This window comes from Melospiza melodia, chromosome 31, assembly GCF_035770615.1.
Source record: "Melospiza melodia melodia isolate bMelMel2 chromosome 31, bMelMel2.pri, whole genome shotgun sequence".
NCBI lineage: Eukaryota > Metazoa > Chordata > Aves > Passeriformes > Passerellidae > Melospiza > Melospiza melodia.
Window position 1 is genome coordinate 73,052 of NC_086224.1, and position 26,123 is coordinate 99,174.

Consider the following 26,123-nt stretch of genomic DNA (forward strand, 5'->3'; position numbering starts at 1 on the left):
GCCGGAGCCGTGCCGGATCTGCGTGTGCGACACGGGGACGGTGCTGTGCGACGAGATCATGTGCGAGGAGCTGCGGGACTGCCCCAGCCCCGAGATCCCCTTCGGAGAGTGCTGCCCCATTTGCCCCACCGAGCAGCCCAGCGGTTGTAATTTATTTATTTCCCTTCATTAGAGAATTAATAAATAAATTACCCGGCCATGGATGGCGCCATCCATGCGGCAGCGCAGGGAAAAGGCAACTTCACCCCAAAACAACGGGGAAAAATCGGCCCCAGGGGAAAAATCATCGAGGTTTTTAGCCCTGGTTGAAAATTTGGAGGTTTTGGGGGGGGGGGGTTAGACAGAAAAAAATGGGGGAAAGGGTGGTAGGAGGGGATTTTGCACCCCTAGCAAAAGGGCTTTGGTGGAAATCCCCCGAAATTGTGGGAATGCACCCCGAAATGAATGGAAACCCCACAGACAGCCCCAAGCAGTGTTCCCAATTGTGGAATTTCACCCCAAAGTGAAAGAAAACCCTAAACCCACTTCCCCCAAACCTCCAAAACCCCCAAAGTTGCCTTTTTTTAACCCTTCCCTGCCCCAGCTGGGGGGGATTAAAGGGTTGAGCACCCCCAAAAAGCAAAAAGCCTCCAAACCCCTACAAGAAGCCCCCTCGAGCCCCTCGCTGCTGGCCCTGCTTTGGGGGAGCCCCCAGTGCCCCCCAGTCTGTCCCAACAGCCCGACCAGGACGGAGCCACCTCGTGTTGCCCCCACCCCAAATTCTTGTGTCCCCTCCCCATTAATTTCTCTTTACTTTTCTTTTTTTTTTTTTTTTTTTTTTTTTTTTTTTTTTTTTTTTTCCTACAGGGAAGCCTGGCCCCAAGGTGAGTGAATATGGGGGCAATTGTCCCGAATTTTGGGGTGGTTTTGGTGGGCCAAAATTGGGAATTTGGTGGGGGCTTTTGGGGCAGTTTTCTGCTCATCACGGGGGGTCAGACAGAGCAATCTTGGGGTAGTTTTGGGCCCTTGGGGGGTCAGAGAGAGGAATTTTGGGGCAGTTCTGGGGTCTCACCCTTGGCTTCTCTTTGCAGGGACAGAAAGGTGAACCCGGTGACATCAAAGATGTGAGTGGGAGGAGACCCCAAAAAGGGCTGAGGTGGGAGGGGCGGGGCTGGGAGACCCCTCAAAGGGGCTGGGACCCCTCCAGTCCTGATGCCCCCCCCTTTTGTGTCCCCACAGGTCGTAGGACCCCCAGGACCCCCGGGCCCGCAGGTGGGAGCAGCTCCGGGCTGGGAAATCTCTGGAATTTTTGGGGGAGGGTGTTTGGGAGAGGGGGGGAGGGGCGGGAGGGGACTCCTGACCCCCCCCCCCCATCCTGTTCCTCCCCCCCAGGGCCCCGCAGGTGAGCAGGGACAGCGAGGGGACCGCGGTGAGAAGGGCGAGAAGGTGAGACCCCCAAAACCCCTAAAAGTCCTCTCAAATACCCAAAATCCTCTGTGAAAACGTAAAATCCTCTTTGACCTCCCCCAAAAAACGCAAAAATCAGCTGAGAACTCACCCAAAATCGCTTTCTTTGTCCCCCCTCTCCATCCTAGGGCGCCCCCGGCCCCCGGGGCAGGGATGGGGAGCCCGGAACCCCAGGAAACCCCGGCCCCCCCGGGCCCCCCGGACCCCCGGGACCCCCCGGCCTCGGGGGAGGGGTGAGTATTGGGGGGGAGGGGGGGGAGATGGGGTTTGGGGGGTTTGGGGGGAAATTGAGGAGATTTGGGGGCGTGGAGGGGAATTTGCGGGGGTTTCGTGAGAGTCTGGTGGGAATTGAGGAGGGTTGGGAGGGGATTTTGGGAGGGGGTTGAGGTGGTTGAGGAGCTTTGGGGAGGTTTTGAGGGAATTTGGATGGGTTTTGAGTGCGGTAGCAGTGATTTCGATAGGAATTGGGGGGATTTTAATGAGAATTGGGTTTTTCTGAGGGGAATTTGGGCTTTTTTGGGGGGGTCTCCGGGGTGCTGAGCCTCCTTTCCCTGGCAGAACTTCGCGGCTCAGATGGCTGGGGGCTTTGATGAGAAGGCTGGAGGGGCTCAGATGGGCGTCATGCAGGGACCCATGGTAATGGCACCCCAAAATCCCCCCAAATTTCCATGAAACCCCCCCAGATCCCCTCAATTCCCCCCAAACCCCTCCCCACCCCTGTGCAAACCGATCCCATTTGGGACCCCCCTCCAGGACCCCCAGTTTTGGGGGGTCTTTGGTGGCTCCGGGGGTGTCCCCAGCCGGTGTCGCCCCCGCCGTGTGACATCTCTGTGTCCCCCAGGGCCCCATGGGACCCCGCGGCCCCCCCGGCCCCTCCGGCTCCCCCGTAAGTATAGCCCCCCTCCTCACATTTCGGGCTGGCCGGGCCGGCTGGGGCCACCCCCGCTCATGTCCCCTTGTCCCCGCAGGGTCCCCAAGGATTCCAAGGCAACCCCGGTGAGCCCGGCGAGCCCGGCGCTGCTGTGAGTGTCCCCTAACGTCCCCAAACGTCCCCAAACCCGGGCACTGCCAGCCCCCAGTGCCGCTCATCGCCGCCTCTTTGTCCTCTGCAGGGTCCGATGGGTCCCCGGGGACCTCCGGGACCTCCTGGCAAACCCGGTGACGACGTGAGTGACACTGGTGACATTCAGCCGCGGTGGCAGCCGGGCTGAGAAGGGACAAAAAGTGACATTTTTGTGTCCCCAACCCCTGAAAAATCCCGTTTTCCCCGCAGGGCGAGACTGGCAAACCCGGGAAATCCGGTGACCGCGGCCCCCCCCGGCCCCCAGGTGAGCGTGGCACCGGTGGCCCCGCCACAAAGCCACCGCTGTCCCCTCCCTGTCCCCAACTGTCCCTTCTCCGCTGCCCGCAGGGCGCTCGTGGCTTCCCCGGGACCCCCGGCCTGCCTGGAGTCAAAGGCCACCGGGTGAGTGCGTGTCCCCCGCGTGTCCCCTCCCTGTCCCCGCGTCCCCCCGGAGCGGCTCTGTCATTGTCACACCCCCGCCGTGTCGCTGTCCCCAGGGCTACCCCGGCCTGGACGGCGCCAAGGGAGAGGCGGGAGCACCTGGAGCCAAGGTGAGAGGGGGTGGCGGTGCCTGGGGCTGGGGACGGTTCTGGGGTGCGGTGGCTGTCCCCTGCTGGGGTGGCAGTCCCCTGGCTCTGGTGGCCGTCCCCGTAGCACCAGGAGACCGTCCCCGCCCCGTGTCACCTGTGTCCCTCCCCGCAGGGCGAGTCCGGCTCCCCCGGCGAGAACGGATCCCCCGGCCCCATGGTGAGTGCGCGCTGCCAGAGGGAAACTGAGGCACGGCCGGGTGGGCTCGGCCAGGGCCAGCAACCCCGGCCTCACCTCTGTCACCCTCACTTCTGTCACCCTCACCTCTGTCACCCTCACGTGTCGCTCTCTGTCCCCACAGGGTCCCCGCGGGCTGCCCGGAGAGCGAGGACGCCCGGGCCCCTCGGGCGCTGCGGTGAGTGCGGTGGCACCGGTGGCATCTGGGGGCGGCGGGGGGGACCCGACCCCCGCCCTGGGGACCCCCCCTCACCCCCGGCACCGTCTCCCCACAGGGCGCTCGTGGCAACGACGGCCTCCCGGGCCCGGCCGGACCCCCGGTAAGTGCGGGGGGGGTTGGCGCGACCCCCGCCCTTGTGTCGCCCCCCCGAGGGGACAGCGGGGTGCCCCAAGGCCCCCCGGAGCCCGGGGGGACCCTCACGCTCCTCTCGCCCCCAGGGTCCCGTCGGCCCCGCAGGAGCCCCCGGCTTCCCCGGCGCCCCCGGCTCCAAGGTGAGGGGACAGGGATTGTCCCGGTGGGGACAGCAGGGTCCCGATGTGACCCCTGAGCCTCTCGGTCACCTCCCCCTCAGGGTGAAGCGGGTCCCACCGGAGCGCGAGGACCCGAGGGTGCCCAGGGCCCCCGCGGGGAATCCGGGACCCCCGGCTCGCCCGGCCCCGCCGGCGCCCCTGTAAGTGCCTGTGTCCCCTCGCCCTGGTGGCTTTGCTCCCTCGCCCCGGTGGCTTTGTCCCCCGGCGTTGTCCCAAGAGCTGGGAGCGGCGGGGACGGGGCCGGATCCGGGGAAACTGAGGCACGGAGCTCAGCGAGGTTTTCTTGTAGGGGAACCCAGGGACCGATGGCATCCCCGGAGCGAAGGGGTCGGCGGTGAGTGGGGACAGGGACAGGGATGGGGACAGGGATGTCCCAGTGAGCCCCTGGCTGTTGGGACAGGGACTGGGCCGTGGTGAGGAGCGGGTGCCCAGGGAGGGCTGTGCTGGCATTTTGGGACATTTGGGTCCCCTGGGGGTCGTGGGGCACTCAGGGATGGGGGACACTGGGGGACAGAGATATGTGGGGACACTGGGGGGTATTGGGGACCCTGGAGCTGCAGGGACAGGGTGGGATTTGAGCTGCAGGGGGACAGCAACTGCCGGCAGAGATGGGGACAGTGGGGACACTGGTGACGCTGGAGACACCGAGGGCTGTGGCGGGTCCCTGATGTCCCCCGGTGTCCGCAGGGCGCTCCAGGCATCGCCGGCGCTCCAGGATTCCCCGGCCCCCGCGGCCCACCCGGACCCCAGGGAGCCACCGGCCCGCTGGGCCCTAAGGGACAGACGGTGAGAGACCCTCGATGTCCCCCCGGGGACACGGCCACGCCCGGTGACCGCGCCCGGACCCTCACCACGCCCTGTCCACTGACCACGCCACGCCCTTTGGCCACGCCCATCCACCAGCGAATGACCACGCCCCTTTATACCCAGGCCACGCCCCCTTCACACCTTTTCCCTTTGGGCGTCCCCTCCCCAGAGTCACCCCCGGGTCACTCCTGGGTCACCCGGCCCTGACCCCTAAGGGAACACTAGGAGTGGAAATTGGGATGGGACGGGACGGGATGGGATGGGGACAAGGACCTGGAGGCCAGGCCAGGGACGGGGTGGGGACAGCTGTGGGGACACTGTACTCTGTCCCCCCTCATCAGGGCGAGCCCGGCATCGCGGGATTCAAAGGCGAGCAGGGACCCAAAGGAGAGACGGTGAGTCGGGCTGGGGGACGCCAGATCCCCCGGCCGGGGGTCCACCCCAGCCCTCCCTGTCCATGGAGTGTCCAGTCCCAGCCCCTCACTGGTCATCCTAGTATCCATCCCAGTGTCCATCCCACCCCGGTGTCCCCCCCAGTGTCCATCCCGGCCCCTCTCTCTCCTCCGGTGCCTCTCGGCCCTAATGAGCCGTTCCCCTAACGAGGCCCCTTGGGGCAGCAGCGTCCCCCCCGCCCCCCCGCGGGGGGACAGTGGCCGGGGGACAGAAGGACAATGGCCGCAGTGTTCGGTGTCCCCCCGTGGGGCCGTCCCCCCCCTTGGGGACATTCCCCCCTCGCCTCATTAACCACCATCAATGGGGCCCCGCCGCGCCCGGCGCCAGCGGGGACGGGGGGGGCACGAGGGGACTCGGGTTTATGGGGTTTGTTCCCGGGGGGGCCAGGGGGGCGATGAAGGCTCCTTGTGACCCCTTTTCCTCCTCGCCCTCAGGGCCCCACAGGACCCCAGGGCGCCCCCGGACCGGCCGGGGAGGAAGGGAAGAGAGGAGCCCGTGGAGAACCCGGAGCTGCTGGACCTTTGGGGCCACCTGGAGAGAGGGTCTGTGGTGCCCTCAGCCTCAAATACCGGCCCCGATCCCAAAAAAATGACCCTGACCCTAAAAAAATAACCCTGATCCCAAAAACTGACCCCGATCCCAAAACTCCTTCACTCAGCCCTAAAACCCTCCCCTGACCCTACAAATCCTCGTCTTCCCCCACAGGGAGCTCCTGGCAACCGCGGCTTCCCCGGGCAGGATGGGCTGGCCGGCCCCAAGGTGGGACTTGGGGACACCGCGGGTGTCCCGGGGGTGACAACCCCAAAGTGACCCCACACTGACCCCAAATCCCCCACACTGACCCCAAACGCCCCGCAGGGAGCCCCGGGCGAGCGCGGCCCCGCCGGCCTGGCCGGCCCCAAAGGAGCCACCGGCGACCCCGGACGCCCCGGAGAGCCCGGCCTGCCTGGAGCCAGGGTGAGGGACAGCAGTGACCCCAAACACGGGACAGGGGGGCACCTGTGGGCTCTGGGTCGGGGGGGTTGAGGGTGGTTAAAGCACTCTTAGGGTCAATTAGCTGATTTTGGGGTGGTGAAGGTGGGTTTGGGGTCACTAACGTGCTTTTAGGATTGGTAAGGGTGGTTTTGGGGGTGGTCAAGATGATTTTGGGGTCAGTGGGGTGATTTTGGGATTGGTTTAAGGAGATTTTGGGGGTTGATAAGGTGCTTTGGGGTTGATAAGATGCTCTTAGGGTTGTTCAAGGTGCTTTTGGGGCTGTTTAAGGAGCTTTCGGGGTCAATAAGGCCCCTTTGGGGTTAGCCAAGATGCCCTTTGGCATTAAGACCTTTTTTGGTCTCATGGCACTCTTTGGTGCTAATTAAGAAACTCTGTGGTTAATTAAGATGCTGTCTGCTAATTCAGATGCTCTTTCAGATTCCCAAGGTGCATTTGGGGTTCCCAAAACCCCTCCTTGGGGTTCCTTGCTCTTTGGGGTGCCCTTTGGGGGTCACCCCACGGCCATGGGGTCATGGTCACACTACAAACCCTTTTTGTCCCCACAGGGTCTCACAGGTCGCCCCGGGGATGCTGGGCCCCAAGGCAAAGTCGGCCCCACAGTGAGTGACACCCCATAAAGGAATTGGGGTTGGGGGTGGTTTGGGGTTTGGGGTGGTTTGGGGTCAAAGGGGGTTTGGAGTTTGGGGTTGGGGAGGTTTGGGGTTGGGGGTGGTTTGTGGTTGGGGTGGGCTCCTGGCCCCACTGACCCTGCTGTCCCCACAGGGTGCCCCCGGCGAGGACGGACGTCCCGGACCCCCCGGCCCCCAGGGGGCTCGGGGCCAACCTGGCGTTATGGGGTTCCCTGGTCCCAAAGGTGCCAATGTGAGTGAGGACCCTTTTCCCTCTAAAAATACCCGGGAGTTCTGCCTGGGGCCAGAACCCCAAATCCTCCATCCTTGTTTAGGGCGAGCCTGGAAAAGCTGGTGAAAAAGGACTTCCTGGAGCACCGGGGCTGAGGGTGAGGTTTTCTGTCACACAAACCCCAAAAATTCACCTTTTGGTGCCACTCCACCCTAAAAGCCCCCAAAGGGGGAAACTGAGGCACGGGAAGGGGGGAAATAGGCATTATGGGATTTGGGGCTCAGTTTTCCATCTCCTCAGGGACTTCCTGGCAAGGATGGAGAGACCGGAGCCGCCGGACCCCCAGGACCTGCTGTGAGTGCAACTGGGCGAGCTCAGGACTGGGGCTAAAAATGCCAGATTTGGGCTAAAGCCCCCCTGGATCTGCTGGGGGATCCCAAAACCCACAAATCCTCAGCCCCTGTGGTGCTGGGGCCTTGTGGGATCCCCAAACTCTTGGGGTGGGGGAAGTCTGAAATCCCAAAGGTTTTTGGGGTCCTTGAGCAGCGTCCATCCCACAGGGCCCGGCAGGGGAGAGGGGAGAGCAAGGAGCCCCCGGCCCCTCCGGCTTCCAGGTGAGCTCAGGGATTTGGGGTTTGGGATTTGGCGTTTGGGGTTTGGGGTGATGCCACCCCAACCCCCAGGGTCCTGCTGTCACTGTTCTCACATGGCTCCTGTCCCCTCCCAGGGACTGCCAGGGCCACCAGGTCCCCCCGGCGAGAGCGGCAAACCTGGAGACCAGGTGAGACTCCCCAGTCCCCCCCAGGTGGGGTCAGGATCCCCCAGATCCCTCAGGTCTGACCCCAAACCCGTTTGTCCCCTTCCCACAGGGCGTTCCTGGAGAAGCCGGAGCCCCCGGGCTCGTGGGTCCCAGGGTAAGTGTCACCTGTCACCTGGGGGTGGGTCACAGAGTGTCCCCTGTGGGGGGCTTTTAGGGGCCAGTGTCACCTGTCCTCCCATTTGGGGATGTGTTCATCCCACGGGGACTTTGGAGGGCCTGGTTGTGCCCACCCAGGGCCACCAGATCCATGCTGGTTCCATCCTCATCCCAGTTCCTCCAGGGTAGCATGGGACAGTGCCCTCCCCATCCCCTGGTGCCACCCCCACGGTGTCCCCATGTCCCCGCTGAGCTGTCCCCATGTCCCAACCGAGCCATCCCCATGTTCATGTCCCCGTGTCCTTGCTGGTCCCCGTGTCCCTGCTGAGCTGTCCCCCTGTCCCCATGTCCCTGTTGAGCTGTCCCCACTGTCCTGGCTGAGCTGTCCCCCTGTCCCTGTGTCCCCATGTCCCTGTTGAGCTGTCCCCACTGTCCTCGCTGAGCTGTCCCCCTGTCCCCATGTCCCCACTGAGCTGTCCCCATGTCCTTGTCCCCCTGTCCCTACTGAGCCATCCCCATGTCCCTGTTGAGCTGTCCCCACTGTCCCCGCTGAGCTGTCCCCGTGTCCGTGTCCCCATGTCCCTGTTGAGCTGTCCCCACTGTCCTCGCTGAGCTGTCCCCCTGTCCCCATGTCCCCACTGAGCTGTCCCCATGTCCTTGTCCCCCTGTCCCTACTGAGCCATCCCCATGTCCCTGTTGAGCTGTCCCCACTGTCCCCGCTGAGCTGTCCCCGTGTCCGTGTCCCCATGTCCCTGTTGAGCTGTCCCCACTGTCCTCACTGAGCTGTCCCCCTGTCCCTGTGTCCCCGCTGAGCTGTCCCCACTGTCCACGCTGAGCTGTCCCCGTGTCCGTGTCCCATGTCCCTGTTGAGCTGTCCCCACTGTCCCCGCTGAGCTGTCCCCTCTGTCCCCAGGGTGAGCGCGGTTTCCCCGGCGAGCGCGGCTCTCCCGGTGCCCAGGGCCTGCAGGGGCCCCGCGGCCTCCCCGGCACCCCCGGCACCGACGGACCCAAGGTGGGTGACACAAGGAGGGGACAGCGCCGATGGCGGTGCCACCGCGGGGGGTGACACCCCAATAATGTCCCTTTGCTGCTCTAGGGTGCCACCGGCCCCGCCGGCCCCAACGGCGCCCAGGGACCCCCGGGGCTGCAGGGGATGCCCGGGGAGAGAGGAGCCGCTGGCATCGCCGGTCCCAAGGGCGACAGGGTGAGTGACGGTGACATGGGGGGCACGGGGTGCCACCAGTGCCACCAGGGCTCAGCTGGGCTCATGCTGGCCCTGTGCCACCCCACAGGGAGACGTTGGAGAGAAAGGACCTGAGGGAGCCCCTGGAAAGGACGGAGCTCGCGTGAGTGGGACAGGGACGGGGTGAGAAGGGGCCAAGCAAGGGCACTCTTGGTGGCCAGCCAGAGGTGCCCGTGGTGGCCAGCCAGGGATGCTCTTGGTGGCCTCCTCCTCATGGTGGTTGGTGAGGGATGTCCATGGTGGCTACCCAGGGCCTTGGTGACCTCACTGTCCCCTCTGTCCCCACAGGGTCTGACCGGTCCCATCGGCCCCCCCGGCCCGGCTGGCCCCAACGGCGAGAAGGTGAGACCGGGGTGGCCCCACCAGTGCTCCCACAGGGACAGATCCCACCCAATCCCTGGGGCAGATCCCACCTGATCCTGGGGCAGATCCCACCCGATCCCTGGGGCAGATCCCACCTGATCCTGGGGCAGATCCCACCCAATCCCTGGGGCAGCCCCACACAGACAGACCCCATCCATCCCCCACAACTCCCCCTTCCTTTCCTTCCTTTCCAGGGCGAGTCTGGCCCCCCCGGCCCGTCCGGAGCCGCCGGAGCCCGCGGTGCCCCCGTAAGTGCCACCTGTCCCCCCCTGGTACTGGCAGTGCCACATTGGCCCCATTCCCTTGATTTTCACCCCGTTTCCCCCACAGGGAGAGCGTGGAGAGCCCGGAGCCCCCGGCCCTGCTGGATTCGCTGGACCCCCAGTGAGTTCTGTCCCCAGCCCATCCCAGTTCTGTCCCCAGTCCATCCCAGCGTCCCCAGTGGCCGCTGACCACTGACCACGACTCTTTCCCAGGGTGCTGATGGCCAGCCCGGAGCCAAGGGCGAGCAAGGCGAGCCTGGCCAGAAGGGTGATGCCGGAGCCCCCGGGCCTCAGGGTCCTTCCGGGGCTCCTGGACCGCAGGTGGGTCCAGCCGAGACCCCCACAATCGGGGCTGAGCCCTTGTGGGGGTCCCTCATCCCAGGAATCTCCAGGTCCTGAGTGTCCTGATTGGTTTTCTGCCTCTTCCCAGGGTCCCACAGGTGTCACCGGTCCCAAAGGAGCCCGGGGCGCTCAGGGACCCCCGGTGAGTGGGGGGAGGGGAGGGGAGAGGGGGGAGGGGAGTGGGGGAGGAGCCGGCTCTGACCCCCTCTTGCCTCCGTCCCCAGGGAGCCACCGGATTCCCTGGAGCCGCCGGGCGCGTCGGACCCCCCGGCCCCAACGTGAGCTGGGGGCAACTGGGGGGAACTGGGGTCACTGGGGGGGAACTGGGATCACTGGGAGCAGCCAGGATCTCTTGGGAAGATCAGGGATTGCTCAGGTCAGTTGGGATCCCTGAGGAAAAACCGAGATCATGTGGGAACAGCTCATTTTGGGGCAGTCGGGATCGCTCGGGAAGCTCTGGGATCATTCGGGCCAGTCGGGATCAGCCAGGATCGCTGCCCCCAGCTTCGGGGGCCGGGCAGCTCCCCACGATGTCCCCGAACCAAAGGCACCCCCGGGTGCCACCACCCAGCCCTTCCCAAGAGGCATCACCAGTGCTCCCCAATCCTCGAACAGTGCCAGGGCTGGGATCAGGGATGGATCGGGAACGGGATCAGGCACGGCTCAGGGATGGATCAGGAATATGGAAACCCCTCTAACCCCGATCTCTCCTGCAGGGTAACCCCGGACCCCCCGGACCCCCCGGCTCCGCGGGCAAGGACGGCCCCAAGGGCGCCCGGGGCGACGCGGGACCCCCGGGCCGAGCGGGGGACCCGGGGCTGCAGGGCCCCGCCGGCCCCCCCGGCGAGAAGGGCGAGCCCGGCGAGGACGGCCCCGCGGTATTTGGGATTTGGGGACGCCGCCCCCGCCCCCTCCGCCAGCCCCCGAGCGGCGCTGACCCCTCCCCTCCCCTCGCCTTGTGTCCCCGCAGGGTCCGGACGGGCCCCCCGGCCCCCAGGGGCTGGCAGGACAGCGCGGCATCGTGGGGCTGCCGGGGCAGCGCGGCGAGCGCGGCTTCCCGGGGCTGCCCGGACCCTCGGTGAGCAAAACCCTAAAAAACACACACACAAAAACCCCAAACACCAAAAAAATCCCAAAATCTGGGAAGAAATGGGAGCACATCAGAGGCAGTTTCGTGGTGTGGAAGGATTTCGGGAGGTGGGGAGTGGTGGAAGCTGCTCATCCCCATCCCAGTACTTTCTTGATTCTCTTTCCATGCCAAAAAAGTGTCCCAAAATCTCCTAAGGCTTTTCCCCACTGGCACGGCCATGCCAGCGAGACGCGTTTTCCATACAAATTTTTACATTTTTCCCATCGGGAATTTGTGCCCCCTGAGCTCTGGGGAAAGTCTGTGGCCGAGGGGGGTTTGGATTCCCTCCCTCTCTCCTGGTTCCCTGCTGCTTTTCTGCCCTCAGTCCACCCAGACACACTCACGGGGGGGTTTCCTGGTTTTTTAGGGAGAGCCTGGAAAACAGGGAGCACCTGGATCTGCCGGTGACCGGGGACCCCCTGGGCCCGTGGGACCCCCTGGGCTGACTGGACCAGCTGGAGAGCCTGGAAGGGAGGTAAGAAATTTAGGAATGTCTGGAATATCCAGGATGGATCCCTGGCTGACCCTGGGTGGAGACAGCCTTTAGGTTGATCCCAGAAAATCCCAGCACGTTTTCCCCATAGAATTTTGCCTGGATAAAGGAGTTTTCCCCCCATCCCAAAGGCAAAAGCTGAATTCCTCCTCTTTTCCCAGGGAAATCCCGGCGCTGATGGACCCCCGGGCAGGGATGGGGCGGCAGGAGTGAAGGTGAGCTCATCTTGGATTTCTCAAAGGCCGGAATTCCTGGGAATTCCCGTTATGCCAGAATTCCTGACCCCATTCCCTGTTCCCAGGGCGATCGTGGTGAGACCGGCCCCGTGGGCGCTCCCGGCGCTCCCGGCGCTCCCGGAGCTCCCGGCCCCGTGGGACCCACTGGAAAACAGGGAGACAGGGGAGAGACGGTGAGTGGGACACCTCGGGATGGGGGAAGACGGGAATTACTGGGAATCATCCCACATCCACGCCATGGAGCTGTTTGGGATCATCTGGGAATGGCACCAGGAGCAGCTCCGAGCGACTTCCTGAGGATTCCTGGTTTGGGATCTGGCTGGGAGCTCCAGGGGCTGGAGCTGGGAATGAGCTGGGCACCCCAGGAGATAAAACTGGGAACACCTGCAGTGCCCTGGGCAGCTGGGAACGCTAAATCTCACACCCCGCATTCCCACACCTCAAATCCCATTCCCGCTGTTTTTGACTGCCCTCCTTTCTCCCACAGGGTGCTCAGGGTCCCATGGGTCCCTCTGGCCCCGCTGGCGCCCGGGGGATGCCGGTGAGTGAGTCCCACCTGGAATTCCTAGGATCCCAGTTTGGGATCGCAGCTTGGCACCCTGGTTTGGGATCACCCCCACTCCTGACCCGCCGTGTCCCCCTTGCAGGGTCCCCAGGGGCCGCGCGGTGACAAAGGCGAGGCAGGCGAGGCTGGAGAGCGCGGCCTGAAGGGACACCGGGGCTTCACCGGGCTCCAGGGGCTGCCTGGGCCCCCCGTAAGTGCTGGGATTTGGGACCACAGCCCCCCATAGGTCCCAAATCATTCATCCCACACCCCAATCCCACATCTCCTGTGGGACCCCAAATCCTCCATCCTCCTGTCCTTCCCAGGGTCCTTCTGGAGACCAGGGCGCTGCCGGACCCGCAGGTCCCTCCGGGCCCAGGGTAAGTCCTGGAATTTTGGGGGAAAAAGGGGAAAGGAGCCACCCCTGGACTGGAGCCACGCCTGGAGGTGGCAACCCCATCCCTGCTGTGCCCTGAGCCCTGTTTGGGGTTTTTCAGGGTCCCCCCGGCCCAGTAGGCCCCTCAGGCAAGGACGGCTCCAATGGGATGCCCGGACCCATCGGCCCCCCTGGACCCCGCGGGAGGAGCGGCGAGCCCGGCCCTGCGGTGAGCGGGGACACCGGGGAGAGGGGATCCGGGAGGAGAGGGATCCTTGTGAGAGAGAGGGGATCCACGAGGGGATCCGAGGGGAGAGGGATCTCACGGGAAGAGGGGATCCGGGAGGAGAGAGGATCCAGGAGTGGAGGGGTCCAGGAGGAGAGGGATCCTGTGGGGAACAGGAGGGATCCAGGAGGGGAGAGGGGATCCAGGAGGAGAGGGATCCTGTGAGAGAGAGGGGATCTGGGAGGGAAGGGATTCAGGAGGAGAGGGGATCCTGCAGGGGAGGGATCCTGCGAGAGAGAGGGGATCCAGGAGGGGAGGGGATCCAGGAGGAGAGGGGATCCAGGAGGGGAGGGATCCTGCGAGAGAGAGGGGATCCTGTGAGAGAGAGGGGATCCAGGAAGAGAGGGGATCCAGGAGGGGAGGGGGTCCAGGAAGAGAGGGGATCCAGGAGGGGAGGGGATCCTGTGAGAGAGAGGGGATCCAGGAGGGGAGGGGGTCCAGGAGGAGAGGGGATCCAGGAGGAGAGGGGATCCTGCAGGGGAGGGATCCAGGAAGAGAGGGGATCCAGGAGGGGAGGGATCCTGCGAGAGAGAGGGGATCCAGGAGGGGAGGGATCCTGCGAGAGAGAGGGGATCCTGCCACAGAGGGATCCTGCGAGAGAGAGGGATCCTGCCACAGAGGGATCCTGTGGGGGGCAGTGGGATTCAGCGGGGAAACAGAGGGATCCAAGTCCCGGCCGATCACCCCGTGACCGCTCCTCCCTCCCACAGGGTCCTCCCGGGAACCCCGGCCCGCCCGGCCCCCCCGGGCCCCCCGGCACCGGTATCGACATGTCGGCGTTCGCGGGGCTGGGGCAGCCCGAGAAGGGCCCCGACCCCGGGCGCTACATGCGGGCGGACGAGGCGGCGCCGGGGCTGCGGCCGCACGACGCCGAGGTGGACGCCACCCTCAAAGCCCTCAACAACCAGATCGAGAGCATCCGCAGCCCCGAGGGCTCCCGCAAGAACCCGGCCAGGACCTGCCGAGACATCAAACTCTGCCACCCCGACTGGAAGAGCGGTGAGAGAGAGGTCCCGGCCCTGTGTCCATCCCTGTCAATCTGTGTCCATCCCTGTGTCCATCCCTTTGTCCATCTGTGTCTGTCCCTGTGTCCATCCCTTTGTCTCTCTGTGTCCATCCCTGCGTCCGTCTGTGTCCATCCCTGCCTCCATCCCTGTGTCCCCCTCTTCCTCCTTGTCTCCTCCACCACCCTCCCGGCCACCAAGGCCCACGCTGACCCCACCACAGGCGGTCACTCACTGACCCCACGCCCTCGGTCCACAGGTGATTACTGGATCGACCCCAACCAGGGCTGCACCCTGGACGCCATCAAGGTCTTCTGCAACATGGCCACGGGGGAGACGTGCGTGTACCCCAGCCCCGGCAGCATCCCCAGGAAGAACTGGTGGAGCAGCAAGGCCAAGGAGAAGAAGCACGTCTGGTTCGGCGAGACCATCAACGGCGGCTTCCACGTGGGTGTCTGGGATGGGCACGGAGGGGAAACAGGGTACCTGGAGTTTCACAGAAGAGTTGGAGCTGATTACCTTCTTGGGGGTGGAACTTTTGGTGGTACTATCAGATATTGGGTGATTTGAGGCTTATATGGAAATTTTGGAGCTGATGTCCGTCCTGTGGGTGGAACTGGTGGTTGTTGGATCAGAAACGGTTAATTTAGGGGATTTTACTGAAACTTTGGAGTTGATGTCCCTCCTTGGGGTGAAATAGGGGGTGTTTCGATCAGAACTGGTGGATCCAGTGGACTTTATGTAAATCCTGGAGGGATGTCCTTCTTTGGGGTGAAATTGATAGGGTTTGGATAGGATTTCCCTTGAGGTGAAATTGATGGGTTTTGTACCAGAACCAGTTGATTTAGAGACTTTGACGGAAATCTTGGCATCAGGCCATGACAGTTTCCAGGTCTGGGAAAGCAAACTGTGGAAATTCCCCAAAAATACCCCCAAAAAAGCCTGAAATTCCCCAAAAAAGCCATCTGAAAGCCTCCCTCCCCCCTGCAGTTCAGCTACGGCGCTGAGGAGCTGGCACCCAACACAGCCAACATCCAGATGACCTTCCTGAGGCTGCTGTCCACCGAGGGCTCCCAGAACGTCACCTACCACTGCCGCAACAGCGTGGCCTACCTGGACGAGGAGTCGGGCAGCCTGAGGAAGGCGCTGCTCATCCAGGGCTCCAACGACGTCGAGATCCGCGCCGAGGGCAACAGCAGGTTCACCTACAGCGTGCTGGAGGACGGCTGCACGGTGCGTGCCGGGAGGGAGAGAGGGGCAAATCGGGGCAAATCCGTAAATCGCGGGGTTCACCACGTGGGGAGGAACCTGGGAGGTCAGAGAGAGTGATCTGGGAGGTGACAGCGTCTGGTCATCGAGTGCCACCAACCCGTGAGGGGACAGCATCTTGTGTCACCACGGCCAGGATTTGGGTAACACCACCAGCTGGCTGTGGTGCTTCAGGGATGGGGACTCCAAACCCCATTTTCCAGTGTTTTCCCGCTAGAAATACACTGAGAAACGCGGCCCTTCTTGGTTTAACAATGAAATGGGGCTCAAACTGAGATTGGGAAGGTTCTAGGAGCTTAATAACTCCATTTTTCCAATGCTAATGATAAATTTGGGGCACAAACTGAGATTAGGAAAATTATGGAGGATTAAATAACTCAATTTTTCCAATGCTAATGATAAATTTGGGCTCAAACTGAGTTCTGGAGGATTAAATAACCCCATTTTCACCCATTTTTTTCCTTATAAATACACCAAGAATTGGGGCCTCTCTATGCCTGATGACAAATGTGGGTTCCAACTGGGATTTGAAGGGTTTGGTGAGGATGTAACAGGTTAAATGACCCCAATTTTGCCTGTTTTCCCTCAGAAACACACGGGGAAGTGGGGCAGGACTGTCATTGAGTACCGCTCGCAGAAGACCTCGCGCCTGCCCATCGTGGACATTGCACCTATGGACATTGGGGGACCCGAGCAGGAGTTTGGGGTTGACCTCGGCCCCGTCTGCTTCTTGTAAAAAAAAAAAGGATTTTTTTGGTGTGGTTGTTTGTTTTTGGTTGTCGTGGGTTTTGTTTGTTTGGTTTGGTTTTTGTTTTTTTAAAAAGCCCGGCCCAATTCCTTTAAAAAAGAAAAAAACCACAAGAAACGGGATCCACCCCAAAAAGGAGCTGAGAAGTTCTGCACTGAAAGGGCTCACCCCGAATCAGGGAGCAACCACCTCATCCCAACACCAGAATCAAAGGAAAAACCCATTAATATTTATTTATTCTCTTCCTGGAAGACCTGTTTTTGAGGTCAGGTGGAGGTGGGAATGTCAGTGATCCCTTTTTCCCTGAAAAAAAAAATGGGATTTCACCAATCCAGGTATCAAAAATCCCCTCCTCACCCTGAATTTTCCCCTTTCCCCTCAGCAGGAGTGTTCATGTATAATATGAGTTAAAAAACACACAAAAAAAATCAAAAAATGGTGCTATTATTGTAAAACAAGTCTGTATTTTTTAACATCTGTTGGTATAAAATGAAAAAAAAACCTAAAAAAAAAACTTTTGGTCGAAAGTAAAAGTTGAGTTGAGTCTCTTTCTTTTGGGTGTGTTTGCAGTAATTTAAATATTTCCTCCCCATTTCAACCACCATAAAGTTCTTTAGGTTGGGAAAAAATCCTATTGAAGTCCTCATTTTGGGTTAAAATTGCACATTTTTTGGGTTGGGATACTTCAAGCTAAGGGGGAAGAGGGGGGCGAAATCCCCCAGAAAAGCCAAAAAAAAAGGAAAAATTTGAAAGTGAAAAATTTTGAAGTAGATACTTTTGGAAAAGCAGGAGATTTAATTGTGGAATTCTTGTCCTATAATTAGGATTGGGACAATCTCGGTGTCACCAGGGCAAGGGGCGGCTGTCCCCTCCTCCCTACAAATTTTATCCTGTTTTCTACCTGCAAAAACTCAATTTTGGGGCTGTTTTGCAGCACTGGAAGTAGGAGACTCCACTCTTGCTGTGCCACAAAAAATCCCACATGGAAATTCCTCTCCTTGCCAGGCTGTTCATTACAAGCAAAAGGCTCAGAAATGGGATTTTTTTAATGATCTTGACAAAAATCAGCCCAGTGACCCCGAAGAGGCCCAAACCTGCTCAGATCTCTCCTGCAAGAGGCCCCAGACAGCTCCTGGATGAGGAATTCCTGAGTTTCACCCCAATTCTTTTGGGTCAAATCTCCTCTTTTTGCCTCTGTGGATGGCAAAGCTTCTCTTGGAGAAATTATAACAAAAAGATTTTTAAAAACAGCTTTAAAAAAAGCCATTTTGGGGCAGAATTTGAGTTTTAAACCCTCCCAGCTTCAAGTGCAGCAGCTGCCAGTTGTGGCCAAGCACCAAAACATTGGCAGGGGAAATTCATTAAGGAGGATTGGGGGATTAAAGAGGATTTTCCATCCAAAAGTGCCCTTTGAGACGCTCTCCTAATGATGGGGGCTCTGCACCAAGGGTTTGGGGTTAAATCCTTCCCCTCCTGGTGCAGCCAAGCAGAAAATTCGGGGGTCCCTCCTGGGGGCTGCCCCCCCAAAAAACCCTCCAGGATCCTTGGAAAAGTGGGATGGGGCTGGGGGCAAAGAGGGGGAAAGGGAATGAGGGGAGGCCCCCAGAAAATCAGGATTAAACCCAGCCAGGAGGGGAAGAAACTGGAGACAAAGCAAAGTTTGGGATTTCTTCCTTTTCCTAAAAAAAAGGGAAAACTCAGTGGGAATTGGTCACCAGGGAAGGAGGTTGGGATTGGGATTCTGGGCACCCGTCCCAGCTGGGAACAGGAACCTGGTCGAGTTTTTTCCCCCCTCATTTTCCCCCCAAAATTCCTGGGAAGGGCTGGGAAAAATGGGATTTTCCAGCCTGGAGAAGGGAAGGCTCCAGGGTGACCTCTCAGGAGAGCCGGGACAGACCCGGGATAAAGGACAGAGGGACAGGACGTGGGGAGGGGCTTCCCACTGGGGTCTGGAGGTTTGGGTGGGATTTGGGGAAGGAATTTCTCCCTGTGAGGGGAGGGAGGCCCCAGGATGGAATTCCCAGAGGATTCCCCATCGCTGGGGAGGAGTTTTAGCATCCTCCAACCCATTCTGGGATTCTGCGGAAATCCATCAGCAAAACAGGGATTTTTGGGCAAAAAACACCACAGGAGCAACCCCAGCAGAGCACTGGATTTAGGACAAATCCAGAGCTTTTCTTTAAAAAAAATAAAGGACAGCACATGGAAAGATCCAAATCAGGTTTATTGATTTCAGAAGAATTCAGCCCTACAAATGCTGCAGGGGCAGGAATCTCTTGCTGGAAAAGGGAGCAGAGTGTGGATTTTGTGCCACTGTCATCCCAAAATCCAGTCATTTTCCCATTGAGGAAGGATCCCCTCCCATGTAGCTGTGTCTGGCTCCCAAATCCCACGGGAAAGGAGGGCTGAAATTCCAGAAAAAACCTCCCAAAAAGGGGCAAAATGCCAAAGGGCTGCGGGGGCCGGGCTGGCAGCTGGGCCTTGCTCGGGATAGCGGCTGGCAGGAATGTCCAGCTCCCGGCAGGGAGGCCTTGGAATCCCAGCCTCCCACAGAACCCCCTCCAATCCCCGCTGCTTTGGGAAGTGGAGCACAAAAAGCAGCAAATTCCCGGATTTCAAACCCCAGGGAAGAGCCTCTGGATGCCAAAGGGGTCGGAGCCACAGGGGGAAAATGAGGGAGAAATTTATTCCAAAGACTTGGGTTCCTTTGGCTCCTTCCAAGGGCGTAACAGAGGCTCATGCCAGGTGGGAATTCTCTCTTTTTTGGGGTCTTGAGGTGCTGCCACCATTGAGCAGGAAAACAAACTCATTTTCCCTGAAAAAAATAAACCCATTCACTCTCAAAAATTAAACCAATTCACCCCAAAACACCCTGACGGTGCCAAGCTCCCAGAACAGGTGCAAAGCACTGCACATCTCTGGGATTTCAGCCCTCGGTTGCGGATTCCTCGGCAGGAAGGAAGGGAAGGAGCACCCCCGGCAGGGCGGCGGAGGCGGCGCCGGGTCTGTCCCCGCAGAGCCACTCGCGGTCCCCGCGGCGCCCTCAGGGCGTCCCCCGGGCCGGCGCCGTGGAGTTGGAGCTGCAGTCCAGGTAGTGGAAGGTCTCCAGGGTGCTCTGGGCGCTGTGGCCGATGTAGGAGAGCCTCACCGAGGTCCTGGCAGGGCAAAGGGACAACTCAGAGGTTTGGGTTCATCACAGACTCCTCTTTTCCTCAAAAAAAACACCCCAAATTCCGGCGGGTTTTGGTGAAAAGGTGGGGATTGCAGCCTCGGGAAGGAGCCGTGTGCTCCACCCCATATTTACCCACCCTGGGCTGGATTAAAACCTGACCCTGAGGTGGATTTGGGGGAAAATCCAAGCAGGATTTTCTCCCTAGGGCCCAAATCCGTGGCTGGAGTTCCCCAGGGATTCAGGAACCACAGAACAGAATCTTTAAGGTGGGAAAAGAGCTCCAGGAGCGGCACCCACCTCATGAGGATCACGATGTTGTGGACCTTCACCTTGGGCAAAGTGCAGAAAAAACTGGAAAAGATCAAGGAAATTGGTCAGCAAGTGAGAAACTTGAGGAATTTGGGATTTTTTGGCAGCTCCTGCTGGTATTTTTCACTTTGGTGTTAACAAAACCATCTCACAGCACCTTGAGAAAATTCCTGGCAAAGGAATTGACCAGGAAAAGTGAGTGACTTACAATTAATTCCCCAAATTTTAATCAAAGCAGCTCCAACCCTCTCCCTCCCCAGGTATCTCCAAGGAGCAGTAAATCCTTACTACACATAGGACAGGGATCCACCCAGCTCTGCCTTCACGGTGAAATTCACCTGCAACAGAGCGGAAAAAAATCAGATTTCAGTGCAGCTTCATCACCTTTCAACCCCATTTCTGAGGGAACGCACAGAGCAAAAGCAGCTGTGGCCCCTGGGCACTGAAATCACGAGGTGAACTCGCAGAGCTCCCAGTCAGTACCAGTTTGTCCCTCAGGGGCTGGATGCTGGAGACGTTGGTGAGCTGCTGCCTGCCCACCACGGTGTTCATGTACTGCACCTGGCTGCTCAGGCTGCTCACTGCCACCGAGTAGAAGTTGGAATTCCTGATCCTCAGCGTGGCCTGGAGGGGACAAAAACAACCCTGACCTCGCTGGCTCCTTCCCCTGGGGGTTTGTTTTCCCAAATCCATGGAAACTTTACCGTGATGGCCAGGAGGACAGCGGAGTTCTTCCTGTCAAACCACACCTGCACCACTTTGATGCCATCATCATCCACCAGCACCGAGTGGGGGAACAGGAAGAAAACCCCCAGGCCAGACAGCAGCAGGCAGAGCAGCACTGAGAGCAGCACATAGAGTTTCCTGGGGGGAAAAAAAAAAAAAATTAAATTCTTCACCTCCTCTGCAAGATTCGGATCCTAAAATACCCCACCCCCTGTTTGGTTTCCTTGGAAGAGGCACCCAAGAGCTGCTGTCACATTTTTAATATCAAGATGGCTCAAAATCCTCCCTTTGCACATTTGGGGTTGGGTAATGAGCAACCAAAGCAGCATTTTTGGGGTCTTTTTGCAGTTGCTCCCAAAACTCCAGTGAGGGGATGGAAGGTGGGAGTGAGTTCGTGGTACTCATGGTAGAAATATTTAAAATCACACTTTAAACCCTGTATTTTGGGGTGAAAATAGCCCCTAAAGCAATAAAAGAACTCCTCCCTTACGTTCTCTGAGGACGAAGCCGTTGGTCGCTGTAGGGGATCAGAGCCACCAACTCGTTCACCTGCTCTGGGAAGCAAAATGGGAATAACACATTAAAAAGTGACCTTTTATGGGAATAACACATAAAAAGTGACTTTTTTTTTGTTGTTTAGAGCCGGATTTTGGGGATTTTAGGCCCCAGAGGAGCAGCCACCTGAGGGGATGCGGCCGGTGCCTTGGCAGGTGGGGCAGGTGATGCTGTCCTGGCCCGTGAACTCCATGTAGGGACTCTTGGCCGCGTCCTGCACGGGCTCCTGGCTGACCAACACCTCCTCCTCCTCCTCAGCCTCGGCCTTCCTGCGGCTCGGGGCGGCGCTGGCGGCGGACAGGGAACGCACAGAGCCCATGGTGGCGGTGATGGGGACGGCTGTGTCACCTGGGACAGGCGGCAGGAGCAGCTCTGGGCTGTTGAAGGGGGTTTTGAGCCATTTCTAAGCCACAGTCCCAAAGCCACCACAAAGTATCCCCATCCACAGGGGGCTTCCTTGGAGAAGGGGACACCTTGATGGGCTCCATTTCCAGCTGCCCAAAACCCAGCGCTGCCCAGGCACCCCCTCCTCCACTGAGAGCAGCATCTCCTCAGGCAGCCCCCGCCCCAAAACACAGCCCCGGGGCTCGGCGCGTCCCCTCAGGAACAGCCCAGAGCCCCTGAGACCCCCCGAGAGGAACAGGCCCCACTGTGGACCCCATGTCAGAGACTCCCTCATCCTCAAGGTCCCCCTCCCTCAGGAACCGCCCTTTGAAGATCCCCTCTCTCAGAGACGCCCTCCCTCAGGAATTTCCCCTTCACAGACTCCCACCCTCGGGACCCCCTCCCTCAGAGCCCCCGTGTCCCGGCGCGCCCCTCACAGACCCCTTCCCTCAGCGCTCTCCGCCAGGAGGCGCCCCTCTCCCGCCGCCGCCGCGGCCCCGCCCCCGTCCCCGCGCGCAGCCGCCGTCGCTATGGCAACTGAGAGGTGGGTGTGGGCGGAGACTCATATGACCCCGCCCATTTTTCCACTCACGTGAGATGAGCGTGGTTACCAATACCACGCCCATCTAGTGAGACAAACGTCACATTGTAGGGCGGAGCGTAGAGAGCCACGCCCCGTCATTTAACCCAAAGCTCACGCGCCAATTGTCAGAGGTGTGGTCAGCGACCACACCCTTCATTTGCATGTGATAGGCGTGGTCAGATTCGCGCACGCGCGGAAGCAAGGCGTGATTCCGGTTGGGCGTGGCAGGGCGGGGCAAGGCGGGGCGTGACGTAACTCGCTCGCGTGCGCGCGGCGGGGGGGGGGAGGGGGGGGGTCCCGTCATGAGCGCGCATGCGCGGTGGGGGAAGCTTGAACCAGTGTGGTGCTCAGGAGCCCCAGTTTGGGGATCGCTGTCCCAGTATGAGCCCCCTCACACTAGTACAGACTCGGGCCGCACCAGTGGGAGAGCCCTGCTCCCAGCACGGAGCGGGCCCACACCGGCACCGAGCGGTCCCGAGCAGTCCGAGCCCCCCTGTCCCGGTCCCGAGCGGTCCCGAGCGGTCCGAGCTCCCCTGTCCCCATCCGGAGCGGTCCCGAGCGGTCCCGAGCGGTCCGAGCTCCCCTGTCCCCATCCGGAGCGGTCCCGAGCGGTCCGAGCCCCCTGTCCCGGTCCGGAGCGGTCCCGAGCGGTCCGAGCCCCCTGTCCCGAGCGGTCCGAGCCCCCCTGTCCCGGTCCAGAGCGGTCCCGAGCGGTCCGAGCCCCCTGTCCCGGTCCGGAGCGGTCCCGAGCGGTCCGAGCTCCCCTGTCCCCATCCGGAGCGGTCCCGAGCGGTCCGAGACCCCTGTCCCGAGCGGTCCGAGCCCCCTGTCCCGGTCCAGCCTAGCATCACCTCCAGCCCCCCTCAATTTCTGGGGAAACGCCCCCAGGGCATTCCCTCTCACCTCCCCCCCAGCCCCGACAGCTCCAGGGTCCGTTTTCCTTCAATAAATTCCCTCCCGTGGGACTTTCCTCCAGCACACCCCAGAGAAAAACGATGGGAAAAGAAATCCCTCCCAATTATCCAAACTACCAAAATAAATTTAATGGCAAAATTAAAATATTTTGCGAGCTCCAGAGGCACCTCCTGCCCGACCGCGGGAGACGTATCCCATGGAAATTTTATGGATCATTTCTTCTCTCCTTCCCAGGAGCGAAATTTCAGGCGGGGGGGGAGAATTCCCTGCTCTCCTTCCTTCCCGCACCGTCCCGGGGGCTGCGGCATGAAGAAGGGCTGGGAAAGGAGAAGGAAGAGGGATTGGGAAAGCAGAAATCCCTGCCAGTCCCTTGGGACGAGCTCGACCCCGCAGAGAATCCCCAGAGCAGGGAAAGAAGCGAAAATTCCCCCCGCAGCCTCCCCTCGCCTCCTGTCGCGTCCTGGGTTAGATCCTGGGTTTTTTAGCAGATTTTTTCTGCCCCCAAACCCAGCGGGAATGGGCGGAAGGGGGAAAAGCCCCTTTTCCAGCCAGCAGGCGGGATTGTGGAAGCGCTTCCCGGGAAATCTCCGCTCTCCCGGAATGGGGCGAGCCCGGACCCATCCCCGGGATGACGGATCACTGCTCCAAGGACCGGGAAATACCGGGCTGGGGCTTTCCCCCTGCTTTCCGTGTGTCCTTCAGGGATTTCTGAGCCCTGAAACGGGATCGTGGAATCGCAGGATTTTTTGGGAGGGATCTCGGAGCTCATCCAGCCCCGTTTGTCCCACTGGTGCCGCCCTCCCAGGTGCTCCAAGCCCCGTGCAGCGACAATTGCGGGGGTGGCAATGACGATCCTGAAGGTCCCTTCCGACTCAAACCATTCCATGAAGATCGGGAGATCCCACTTCCTGCCACTCCACATCCCCGGGCCATCCTCCTCCTCCTCTCCCAGCCCCGCCGATCCCTTTTTCCAGGCTGGAGCGGCACAAAAACCGCGGCTGCCGCTCACAGCTCTTGGGATTTACAAGCAGGAATGAAATTCCGTGCAGGAATTAAATCCTCCCGAATTCTGCACGTGCCGGCTGTCCCGGGGATGCCGAGCAGAGCCGGGATTTGGCCCCAAACCCTTCGTGCCGGGTGAATTGAGGGCAGAAAAGCAGCAGGGAATCAGGAGAGAGGGAGGGAATTCAAACCCTCCTCGGCCACAAACTTTCCCCAGAGCTCGGGGGACACAAATTCCCGATGGGAAAAATGTAAAAATTTGTGTGGAAAACGCGTCTCGCTGGCATGGCCGTGCCATTGGGGAAAAGCCTTGGAAGATTTTGGGACATTTTTTTGGCATGGAAAGATAACCCCAAAAGCACCGGGACGGGAATGAGCAGCTTCCACCACTCTCCCGAAATCCTTCCGCGCCACGAAATTGCCTCTGATGAGCTCCCATTTCTTCCCAGACGTTGTTTTCCCGTCCTCGGCCTCATTAAATCAATTTAAAGGCGATTTCGAAGCGTTTTCCCCACGCAAACCGCGGCGGCTGAACCCGGTGCCCGCGGCTGCGGGGGCTCTGCTGCACCGGGGGCTCGTTTGCTCCCGGGATTTTGGGTTTAGGGGACATCCGATAAACCCTGGAGCGGCAGCAGCAGGGGTTCTCTGGGAGCTCTCTCGCTGCTTTATTAGGTGCTGCAGGTGGCTGCACCTCGGTGGGGATTTGAGGAAGGAAATTGGGAAATGGCCGAATACCCCGATTTTTTAGACTGGGGGTGCAGAGCGCCCAATCCTAGGTTGGGGTGGGCTGAGCTGGCTCTGCCCAAAATCCCACATTCCAAGCCACCAATAATAGGATTTTGGATGGCCTAGGTCGGTTCTTGATCTATCCCAAATACTCTCAGATCCTTCAGGAGCAGCCAAATCCAGGGGTCCTGCGGGTCCCCAGGCCGGGTTCACCCTCGGGCTCTGAGGGGACAGCAAAGAGCCGGGAGTGCTGGGGGTGGCACTCCGGTACCGGTGGCATTCATTCTGTCCCGGTGCAGCACCGGGCACTCACTGGGAGCTGGATCGGCTGCCCGAGCCCACCGGGCTTTCGGGAGGGGTGGCAGCCCCCGGAGCGCCGGGCGCTGGCACCCCAAGAGTGCCCTGCCCTTCGGGGCGCTCCCGGCTGGGGGAGAGAGGTCGCGTGGGCAGCGGGGCTGGGTGGGCACCGGGTGGTCAGCGGGAATCCGGGTGGTCAGCAGGAATCCGGGTGGGCACCGCGTGGTCAGCGGGGTCCGGGACCCTCCGGGGAAGCCCCCGCGCTGCCGGGGCCACGTGAAATTCCCGCCACGCCCCCATCGCCGTGACCGCGCCCATCCCTGCCCTTATATGGCCCGTGTGGGCGGGGTCAAGGCGGTGCCGCGCAGGCAGGGGCGGGGCCAGGGGCGCCGGTTCCCCTCAAAAGGCGGCAGCGGGCGGGCCGGGGGCGGCGGCGGGGCCGGGGTTCAGGTATCGGTACCGGACAGGGGGTACCGGGGCTGAGGTACCGGGCAGGGGGTTCAACAGGGACAGCGGGGCCGGGGCTCAGTTACCGGTACGGGACAGGGGACACCGGAGCTGGGGCTCAGGTACCGGTACCAGGTACTGGGCAGGGGGCACCGAGGCTCAGGTACTGGGCAAGGGACAGCGGAGGTACCGAGGACACCGAGGCCGGGGCTCAGGTGCCGGGCAGGGGACAGGGGGACGCCGGGGCTCAGGTCCCGGACAGGGGACACCGGGGCCGGTCAAGCCCAGCCGTTCTCCGCGCCCGCCGCCCCGGCCGTGCCACCGGCGCTCCCCGGGCCACGGGGGCGGCCGCTGCGGGCGAACCGGGGGTGCGGGAGCGGTGCGGAGGCCCCGGGGGTGGCGGGATGGTTCCCAGCTCCCGGGCTGTCCCCGGTGGCAGCAGCGGCACGGGCCGGGCGCTGAGGCTCCCAGGCGCTTCCTGGTTTGCGGTTCCCGTGCTGCTTTGGGGGTCCCGTGTGTGTCTGACCCCCCCCCCCCGGTGCCCCGGGAGGTGTCGGGGGTCCCCTGTGCCCCCCCCCCACCGCGTGACTCCCTAAACTGGGAGCTTTGGGGGGGTTCCCTGCCAAAATTCGGATCCCCTTGGGGTTGTGGTGTCCCCATCCCGTTCTGAGGGTGGCTCCTGGTTTTGGGGGGCTCAGCCCCGAGCACCCCCAGTAATCCGGGAGTTCTGGGCTGTTCCGGGGCGTCCCCACATCCCGGAAAGGCACCATTGTCCTCCCCCCTCTGCGGCGCCCCTTTTTTGGGGGGCCTTCGAAACCGGGAAATTCCGGGGTGCCGTGGGGTGTTCGTGTGAATTCAGGGCTTCCTGTAAGGTGATTTTGGGGTTCCTGGCTG

At 61.1% G+C, this 26,123-nt stretch overlaps 2 protein-coding genes across 2 annotated transcripts; one reads left to right on the plus strand and one right to left on the minus strand.

Annotated features, from left to right (window-relative positions):
- LOC134431278 (collagen alpha-1(II) chain-like) lies at window positions 1-16,646 on the plus strand. The gene is made up of 46 exons (XM_063179258.1): window positions 1-143; window positions 847-863; window positions 1,071-1,103; window positions 1,219-1,251; window positions 1,372-1,425; window positions 1,575-1,679; window positions 2,005-2,082; window positions 2,288-2,332; window positions 2,415-2,468; window positions 2,559-2,612; window positions 2,720-2,765; window positions 2,850-2,911; window positions 3,007-3,060; window positions 3,212-3,256; window positions 3,399-3,452; window positions 3,550-3,594; window positions 3,713-3,766; window positions 3,847-3,945; window positions 4,095-4,139; window positions 4,493-4,591; window positions 4,954-5,007; window positions 5,500-5,607; window positions 5,771-5,824; window positions 5,924-6,022; window positions 6,607-6,660; window positions 6,824-6,922; window positions 7,005-7,058; window positions 7,202-7,255; window positions 7,462-7,515; window positions 7,629-7,682; window positions 7,771-7,815; window positions 8,731-8,829; window positions 8,914-9,021; window positions 9,110-9,163; window positions 9,349-9,402; window positions 9,618-9,671; window positions 9,754-9,807; window positions 11,967-12,059; window positions 12,374-12,427; window positions 12,534-12,641; window positions 12,757-12,810; window positions 12,928-13,035; window positions 13,803-14,091; window positions 14,356-14,543; window positions 15,087-15,329; window positions 15,955-16,646. Exons 1-46 carry the CDS (start codon window positions 59-61, stop codon window positions 16,099-16,101), a joined length of 3,597 nt encoding a protein of 1,198 aa, XP_063035328.1. The 5' UTR covers window positions 1-58; the 3' UTR covers window positions 16,102-16,646.
- Window positions 16,647-18,318: 1,672 nt separating this feature from the next.
- Window positions 18,319-21,761, minus strand: TMEM106C (transmembrane protein 106C). Its single transcript, XM_063179259.1, has 8 exons — window positions 21,701-21,761; window positions 21,002-21,252; window positions 20,811-20,874; window positions 20,299-20,458; window positions 20,078-20,218; window positions 19,883-19,932; window positions 19,583-19,636; window positions 18,319-19,268 (listed from the first exon to the last, which is right to left on the minus strand). Exons 2-8 carry the CDS (start codon window positions 21,192-21,194, stop codon window positions 19,157-19,159), a joined length of 774 nt encoding a protein of 257 aa, XP_063035329.1. The 5' UTR covers window positions 21,195-21,252; window positions 21,701-21,761; the 3' UTR covers window positions 18,319-19,156.
- Window positions 21,762-26,123: the final 4,362 nt, after the last annotated feature.

Coding starts and splice junctions, on each gene's coding strand:
- LOC134431278 (XM_063179258.1), top strand. CDS start 59: ATGTGCGAGGAGCTGCGGGACTGCCCCAGCCCCGAGATCCCCTTCGGA. Junction 6,023..6,606: donor CCGGCCTGCCTGGAGCCAGG/GTGAGGGACAGC, acceptor TTGTCCCCACAG/GGTCTCACAGGTCGCCCCGG. Junction 9,808..11,966: donor CTGGATTCGCTGGACCCCCA/GTGAGTTCTGTC, acceptor GATCGTGGTGAG/ACCGGCCCCGTGGGCGCTCC.
- TMEM106C (XM_063179259.1), bottom strand. CDS start 21,194: ATGGGCTCTGTGCGTTCCCTGTCCGCCGCCAGCGCCGCCCCGAGCCGC. Junction 20,219..20,298: donor CTGTCCTCCTGGCCATCACG/GTAAAGTTTCCA, acceptor TGTCCCCTCCAG/GCCACGCTGAGGATCAGGAA. Junction 19,933..20,077: donor AGCCCCTGAGGGACAAACTG/GTACTGACTGGG, acceptor GCTCTGTTGCAG/GTGAATTTCACCGTGAAGGC.